We start from the raw sequence: 8981 nt of genomic DNA, 5'->3' as shown, positions 1-8981 counted from the left end.
CTGTAGTAAGATGTTGCCAAATTGTATAAATATTTACATAGAGCATATACCTGTGTATTTCAGCAATATGACTGGGGTCCTATCACTTATTCTTTTTTTTTCTGTACGTGACAGAGATTCAGAGGAAGCACATGACAACTTTTCCTTCTTAAACATAGGTGCATAAAACAACCTTGTATCAGGGCAACACAAAGTTAAACTCCAAAAGTATCCAAAATACTTTGAACAATTTGTCCTCTTGTCATCTCTCCCTCCATTTTGGAAATAGTATATCTTTTGTATATCTTTTTTGGTATAGAGTAGGCTTTCTGAACTTTTTTTTTTTTTTGAGGAAGATTAGCCCTGAGATAAATACTGCCAGTCCTCTTCTTTTTGCTGAGGAAGACTGGCCCTGAGCTAACATCCCTGCCCATCTTCCTCTGCTTTATACATGGGACACCTACTACAGCATGGCTTTTTGCCAAGCGGTGCCACGTCTACCTGGGATCCGAACCGGTGAACCCCAGGCCGCCGAGAAGCGCAATGTATGAACTTAACTGCCGCGCCACCGGGCTGGCCCCTCTGAGTTATTTTTTGATAAAAAAAATATAGCACATTGGCTCATATTGACATAGTCATCCCTAAGAGGTTTGTAATTTATTTTCACTCTTTTCTACAGCTTATGAGATAAAGTTTCATTCTTAACTAAGCATCACCAAACGCTTCCACATACATTTCAGTTTGCTATGTAACGTAGTGCTATAAAATTGTACTTCGTTTTCTCTTCTCATTTCTTTTTGCATGTAAGTTTGCTGTGAAATGTGAATCTCTGAATGAGGTTATGGCTGAGATTTACTTCTGCATTTACGTATCTGAGTCCGTAATGTCTTCGGAAGGACCATGAATTATTTCCTACGTGTGTGTGTATGCGTATATAGGTAAATGCCGCAATACACACGCTACGCACACTTTTGAATAATATGAAATTATTTGAAGAGAACAACTTTCTGCAGACTCCTTCACCAGTTAGCATTAAATTAGTGATTGCTTAAAGACCCTTGACAATCTGAGGATAATTTTCCCCGGAAGTAGATTTAATGGTTGATAACAGACACTTAGAAATGGCAAAACAGATACAGGGCATGTCCCTCCCTCTTCTCTTTCCCCATAGACTGGTTTTCTCTGCTTCTCTGGCCCACCTAGCAAGATTCCGTCTCTTGTGTTCCAGAGGGCAGCCATAGTGAGGCTGGAACCTCTAGTTTATTTTAAATTCTCTGGGGAAGGATTCTGATTGGCCCAGCTTGAGCCAGGGGTCCAAAGTCCAACAAACTAGCCAAGTGGGGAATGGCGTACATTATGGAAAATGACTGCCAAGGGTCCATTGGGTGTACTGGAGGAGGGGCAAGGGCGTGGCCAGCCCAGCCAACCCGAGAGCGCTCCACGGCCCTCCACGTGGCCAGGGCAAGCTTATTGGCTCCACTGAAAACATTCCAGGAATCTTCTGGCTTCAGAACCGGGGCCACAAAGAACAGTCACCTTCAGTCTAGTCCAAAACCTGTTCTCTGATTCCACATTTCAGCCCCCAAGACTCACCTTTTTCCAGGATGACTGATAGTACGGTTTGTATTTTCATGAGGAGAAAACCCACGTCCCAGACAGATGATCACATAGAAGTTAGCATCAGTCACCTCCCCAGCATCAACATTATTCTGCTGTGAGTGGCAGACAACACCTGGGGACGTCAACAGTCCACGCCAACTTGGGTTGCCCCAGTTAGCCCTGTTTCTGCATTCTTTCCTTATCGACGGTTCAAAAGTCTTGTTTCATCCGAGTTCATCTTGTTACGTCCAATTTTGTATTTTTATTCTTTCCTTATTAAACCATAAGCATTCTTCCATGACCTTAACGATTCTTCAACATTTTAATTGCTGTGTTACATTCCAACACGTGACTGTTGCATAGCTTATTTCACTGGTCCTCTCGTTCTGGGTATCCTGGGTGCCTCTGACTCCGCAAAGAACAACCACGTGTCTCAATGTCTATTTGCATTGCTGATTATTTCTGGGCAGTGAATCTCCTAGTAATTGATATGACCCATTTCACCGGATTGGGGTGTACAATGACGTCGCAGATTTTTTTAGTGCTTAAAGCACAGTGATTCTAAGACTGCTGTGGCTCCAACTGGCAGGAAGTATGGTCTTCCTCCTGGGGAGTCCCTCCTCAAGGAGCTTCTGGGGGATCCCTGAGGGATGTGACCATGTGCTGCAAATCTGTGCTGGTGGCAGCCTGACACCCTGGCCTGGCTTCTATGCTCAGAGCCCCACTTCCGCCCGAGGGGTTTGCATTCCCGGAAACAATTCCTTCCTGATACATACAAGTTCTACCAACACAACTAAGGTCAGGTGATGGGGCAGGGAGCTTCCTGGCTGACGCTCTCATTCCACATCAGGGCCTCTCTCCCCTTAGCTCTCAGGGTCCAGCAGGGTCCAGCTCCCCGTTCCTGTCCGTGGATGCTTAACAATGGGGACATCCATTTCTTCTGTGAAACTCGCACACTCACCCCACATGGTCCGAGGACACACAATCACTGTGTTTCTTCAACTCTGGGGACATCAGGAATCCAGTCAAATTCTTTTTAGAGAAAATATTTTCCTTAGCTTTCGGGGCACCATTGAGATGAAGATGTAGTTCATTGGCACGACAAAACATTTATTTGGTCTGTGGATGAGCATTTGGTTTCACAATGACCTCGCAGTTTCCCCCCAGAACACTGCATGGGTCCTGCCTTCCCGTGACTAAAGTGCCCATCGGGTGAATTTCCTAAAAACAAAGGGCATCTTCAGAATAAGGTAATCAGCGTCTTTCCATCCAGAAACCAGAACTGCCAACAAACCCTAAGCACAGCTCCCTCGCTAAAATTTAAAAGCGAATCACGTCCCTTTCCCCCGCCAACCCCCAAGGTGGTGTGAATGTGTCAAGCAGCACAGATGTTTTATTTCAGGGGTTGCAAACTCACAGCTGTGCTCCATCTGGCTCACAGGAGTGATTTCTTTGGCTCACAACTGATAATCTTCCTTAAAGTTGTAAATTGGTTGCCGACATTTCATCAGGACATTTTAAATAAAAATCTGGATTTCTAGGGGCTGGCCCCGTAGCCGAGTGGTTAAGTTCACGTGCTCCGCTGCAGGCGGCCCAGCGTTTCGTTGGTTCGAATCCTGGGTGTGGACATGGCACTGCTCATCAAACCACACTGAGGCAGCGTCCCATGTGCCACAACTAGAAGGACCCACAACGAAGAATATACAACTATGTACCAGGGGGCTTTGGGGAGAAAAAGGAAAAAAATAAAACATTTAAAAAAAAAATCTGGATTTCTAGCTTCTGTTGAGAAAGCCTGAAGATCATGCGTTACAGAGCTTGCCTTCACGCATGGGCGTCCACAAGCTGGAGGGGTTGGAGATTCCCCTCTGCAGACAAGGCACCCACTCTCCAGCTCCCTGGTGCCCGGCCCTCTCATTGTCTCTCCCTGTCCCTGTGTGTCAGTTACGCGGCATCCTTGACCTGTGTCCTTGCTGTCTTACACCCGCCCGCTTCATACGTTTGCATTGCTTGTCTGGCGTCTGTGGACTCGACTCTGCAGCTTTGTTTTAGGGTTTCGGATACTTGTGACCAACTTTTATAGAAAGGAGGCAGTCATTTTCTTGAGCAACTTGGTAGCCTCCCACCTTGATGTTATTTCACTTTGATTTAATGGGGAATTATTGAGCACTTGCAGTGTGCCAAGGCTAGAAGCAGCTGGGACAGTGGGAAATCAAGCTGATGACAGGGTTGTCGGGGAGTAGACACCTGGAAGCTGACGCCTGGGTGTGGGAGAATTTGCCAAGGGAGGGTACACAGTGCCCAGTGCTGCTTAAATAAAGGTCAATTAAGATAAGGCCAACGAGCACTCCCGGTGGCTTCCTGTCAGGGGCGATAGCAGGTTTCTGGGGATGATGGGAAAGAAAGCCAGATGGCAGTGTGCTGAGAGGTGAGTGGATGGTGAAGATGCAGAAGCAGCGAGTGTGGACAACAGCCCTGAAAGGTGTGCCTCTGAAGGAAGGCATGAGAGGGCCTGTCACCGGGGTCTACACCGTTCTTAGAGGGCTTAAGGGGGAGGGATGTTTACAGGTGAAGAGGAAAGAGGCGGGGAGAGTGAGTTGTGGCCATGGATGCCGTGAGATGCCTGGGAGCTTGGGGAGGCAGGAATGGAGCACAGACAGAGAATTAGCTCTGAAATGGAGTTGGGGGCAAGGCCTGAATTCCATGGGATGGAGATGAGGGCAGGTGCACCGAAGTGTGCAGATGGAGGAGAAGGGGGGAAAATCCTTTCTCTTTAAAGCATCAGCTCGATCCAGAGGTCTCTGAGGCCTCCTAGGAACTAGGACTATCACATCCTTGGCACCTGATAAGGGAGTGTTACCGGCTGAATTTTGTTCCCCTTCCCAAATTGGGTGTGGAATTCCCAACCCCCAATACCTGCATTTGGAGAGAGGGTCTTTAGAGAGGTACTTAAGGTTAAACGAGGTCATAAGAGTGGGGCCCCAACCCAACAGGACTGGTGTCCTTACAAGAGGAAGAGACCAGGGATGTGTGCACACAGAGAAAAGGTCACGTGAGGACACGGCGGGAAGGCGGCCATTTGCCACCAAGAAGAGTAGCCTCTGGAAACCAAATCTGCCCACACCTTGATCTTGGGCTTCCAGCCTCCAGAACTGTGAGAGGACAAAGTCCTGTCGGCTAAGCCACTCCATCTGTGGCATTTTGTTACGGTGGCCTGAGCTGACCAATACACGGAGGAAGAGAAAGGGAGGAGAAAAAGAGGCACGGGCTGTATGTTGAAGTCACCAGCATCTGTGGCCTTGGAATGCCGAGAAATATACAATCATGTTAAGCAAAAAAAAAGAAGCTATTTTCACTCAAAGGATGGGCTTTGATGTAAGACAGACCTGAGTTTTCCATCCGGCACGTCGCAGAACCTTCCTGAGTTTCCGACTTTATTTGTAAAAAGGAGATAACAAAACCCACCTCCGAGGGTCGCTGTGAAAGGAGAATGAAATGAAACGTGGACAACATTGAGCACGCTACCCGGGAGACAGCCGATGGGACGAGGAAAGGCAGAGGGCCACTAGGCTACGTTGTTTTGTTAGCGCGACTGAGCCAGAAATAAATTCCCAGGGCATAAGGGCTTGCATTCACAGCTTGTCATTTGGTGAGGAACGTGGGGGCATATGGCGCACACATATTCGCTCAAATCTAGGGCTCTGGACTGACGCGGGTGTAGAAGCATCATGAAAGATAACCCTAGGAAACCAAACTCAGAGAGGCTGACCTGTAAGATGTTTGCACCCAGCATTATGCCTGGCACATAGTAGGCAGTCAGAAAAGTGTTGGCGAATGCATTTATGAATGAAGAGAGCTCGCTGATGATGTTAAAAGACTGAACATCTATAACCACCTGTTGACGGGCGTATTAGTCAACTTTCTTAATGTTGCAAGTGACAGAAACCCATTCAAATCAGCGTAAGCCAAAAAATTAAAATAAATTTTAAAAGTTTACAAATGGAGGGGGAATTTGTTGGCTTAGAAACTGACAAGTCCAGGGGCTGGCCGTGTTGCCGAGTGGTTAAGTTCGGGCACTCTGCTTCGGTGGCCCAGGGTTTCGCCAGTTCGAATCCTGGGTGTGGACATGGCACCGCTCCTCAAGCCATGCTGTGGAGGCATCCCACATGCCACAACTGGAATGACCCGCAACTAAAAATACACAACTATGTACCCAGGGCTTTGGGAGAAAAAGGAAAAATAAAAAAAAACTTAAAAAAAAAAAAAAGAAACTGACAAATCCAAATGTCTGCTTCAGGCATGGTTGGATCCAGGGACAAAGAGATGTATGGAGTGGTCTTCTCTTCTCTTCTCCCCTCCTGTATTGGCTTCACATTCAGGCAAGTGCCCTCCACGTGGTAGTCCTGGCAGCTCCCTCGGAGCCTCCACCCTTTATATACCTAGCAATTCATCCAGAAGAAAGGGAGCCTCCCTTTCTAAACAGTTCTAACTTGATTCTTGAATTGACTCTGAGTCACCCAGCCAGAGTCATGAGACCATCCTTATCCAATCAGCACACTCCAGGGCCTGGGAGGAGGGGAGGGATAATTTCCAAAAGGAAGAACAGGGAGCTTTCCCCAACAGAAGGGAGACTGGTTGTTAGGCAGGCACAGACCACTGCTGCCCTCTGGACTGAGTGCATCTGGAGAGGAGTCCAGTAACTCACGGGTGACTAGGGAAGCGAGAGTGAAAAGCATGCCACCTGAAGGACACGTGAGGACGGGGAATCAGAGCTGTGCTGGGTCCAGGCAGGCCCGGGGCCTCTGAGGAGTTTAAGGAGGCTGCGATCTGCACCAGGGTGCCCGGCCAAGGAGGCATGTTACGGTAGACCGATTGCCAAAATGGCCCTGATTCTCCGCCGGACCCTGAATCTACACTCTCTGCAATGTGGTTTTGCAGCACCTCTCATCAAGAGTGGAGCCTATTTCCACTCCTCGAGAATCTGGGCTGGCCTTGTCACTTGTTTTGACTGTAGAATGTGGCAGAAGGGATGGTTTGCCAGTTCTGAGCTTAGGCCTCAAGGGGTCTTCTGTGGTTTACTGATTCTCTGGGACCTCCGCCTCTGCCATGTGAACCATCCTGGCTATCTGGCTGGAGGATGAGAGGCCACATGAAGCCATCCCAGCTGTCCCAGCCAAGGCCCCAGACGTGGGAGAGAGAGCCCGACATTACTGGCAAAGCCGCCTAGACTCAGGGGAGACTGTAGATATCCAAGTGAGTCCACTGGGGCCAGCTCAGATCAGAACCACCCAGATCAGAGCTGCTCATAGACCCACGAGCAGTAGTGGCTGCCATTTTAAGTCACTGAGTTTTGGGACAGTTTGTTACACAGCATCATGTGGCAAGCAGATAACAGCTACAAGGCATGATAGGGAGAGAAGCCAGCTAGTGCCTGGCTTGCCAACTTGTGCCCCCTGGCACTGGGCTGGATCTCCCTTGAGAGGGTGTGTGTCTCCAACTTGCAGGAAAATGCCATATGAGCTATCAAGGGCTGGAAGATGGCCCGTTCACAGCCTGGCAGAGTCTATAAACTCTACGGATCTCACACGGGGATTTTAATCACCTTCTGACATGTTTTTCAGAGACACAGGCTTTGGGAATTCATGGAAATGACCTAGCTTGAACTTCAGGGGATAAATGTACACTACAAGCTGCATCTGGGCACATCCCCCCTCCCCACTGAATTACACATTTTGGTTTAGCCAGTTTTATAGGGTGGCTGTGAGTGGGGAACAAGGAAATAACATACACGGCCTCAAAGCGGGGTCCATGGGAGACTGGGAAGGCCTGAATGGGTCCCAAATACCACGCAGGAGCAACATTAGCCATTCGACTGCAGTGGGAGAAAAAGAATCCAAGAGACGAGCCTAAAGCCCATTTCAGACTTCTCTGGAAGAAAGTTAAGGAAAGAGATAATGGACGCTGCCTGGCGCCCAGCGTTGCCAATTGGAGAATGGAAAGGATGAGACGCGTCAGCACACCCTCCCTGCCCACAGCACCCTCCGCTCCCAGAATCCAGGTAACCTCCTCCTCTATCTCCAATCCTCACCAGGGGCTCCACACACTGAGCCTCTGGAATCCCAACTGTGTCCCGGATTGAGTCATCTGCCCCCTTAGCCTGTGCCACTCACGCGACCTGCTCCAGGGAACATCACCACCCATCCCCCACCTAAACATCTCTCTGTTCTCTCTGCCCCACCTCGATGACCCCTATCCCACTCCCGGACTCCCCACTTCTGAACTGGATCTAAGTTTGTCCACTGGATAGAAACCTCAGTTCTGCAGTCCGACGGAGAGTTTTCCTAGCCCTTCCCTACATCCCTGCCTGGCTTCTCTCCCGCCTGTCCCCGTTCTGGGCTGCAGCCAACAGCAGTTTCTTCCAGCTTCCAAGACGCAGGCTCGGGGCGGTGCGCGCGCCCCCAGGTCCCTGTACCTGGGGCTCTCCTTCCTGCCTGCCTTCTTCCGAGCAGCCCCAGGAGGCCCGGGCTGGGTGAGGGACCTCCAGGCCTCATGCCCACAGGTGCGGCAGTTCAAGGGGGTCTGCTCCTTCTCCAGGGTCCGTGCTCCGGGAGGTCCTTGCTCCGTCCGCGAGGGCGTCCCCCGGGCCGTTCGGAGCAGGCTCAGAAAGGCAGTTCGGACATCCTTCCTCGGGGCCGGGCGCGCTCTGGCCAAGCCGCCGAGGGGCGGACGCAGACGCTGCCCAGGGGCCGCGGCCACTTCGCAACCCCCGGCCGGTCACAGCGCCCGCTCCCCGGGACCCCGACGTCCGGAGCCAGCACTTGATCGAGGGCCCGGGCGCGCGGCAGGGGAGGCGCAGGAAGCCGGCGGAGCGATGGGGAAAGGCCGGGCCCAGGGCGCACGGGAGGCCGGCCTCGGGGTCCGCTCCGCCCCGCGCCCCAGCGCTCGGAGCCAGGAGGGGTGCCCGGGCGAGCCCCGCACCTCCGCGGGCGGGCGGCCGGAGCTCGCCGGCTGAGGTAGCTGGAGCCGCGGGCGCGGGGGGCGCGGCGGCGCAGGGTGGCCGAGGGCCCCGCGGGAGGCGCCAGGGGCGGGCGCGGGCCGGGCCTCGGGCGTCCGTCTCCGAGCTCGGGCCGCAGAGGGCGCGGGGCTGCCGCCGTCACCAGGCCAGGGGTGAGACCATCCCCGAGCTGCGCGTGCCCTCCCCGGCCTGCAGGTCGCTGAGCGCTCGCTGGGGAAGGAGGAGCACGTGCGCAGGGGCTTGATCAGCGGTCGCAAGGGGTCCCTGACACCCGCCCTGCCTCCTCTCCCCACCCAAAGAGCCGAGACCTACCGGCCCTGCCCTGGTTGGGGGGGGCGCATCACTCGCTGGGGGCCCTTTCCCAACCCGGACTTGAGGAAGTTTCCCC

The 8981-nt window shown here is 51.9% G+C and overlaps 1 protein-coding gene across 4 annotated transcripts in view; it reads right to left on the bottom strand.

Moving 5' to 3' along the window:
* Positions 1-387: 387 nt before the first annotated feature.
* GRID2IP (Grid2 interacting protein) overlaps positions 388-8981 on the bottom strand; it is a 32933-nt gene continuing 24339 nt past the window's right edge. For all 4 annotated transcript variants that reach the window (XM_070484167.1, XM_070484168.1, XM_044747424.2 and 1 more), the window contains exon 21: positions 388-8803. In XM_070484167.1, coding sequence (XP_070340268.1) covers positions 8732-8803 — 72 coding nt within the window. In that variant the 3' untranslated portion in view covers positions 388-8731. The remainder of the gene's footprint in view (positions 8804-8981) is intronic.

Source organism: Equus asinus, chromosome 14 (assembly GCF_041296235.1).
Source record: "Equus asinus isolate D_3611 breed Donkey chromosome 14, EquAss-T2T_v2, whole genome shotgun sequence".
Taxonomy (NCBI): Eukaryota; Metazoa; Chordata; class Mammalia; order Perissodactyla; family Equidae; genus Equus; species Equus asinus.
The sequence above is the reverse complement of the archived record's forward strand: the minus strand, read 5'-3'. Positions and strand labels throughout refer to the sequence as shown.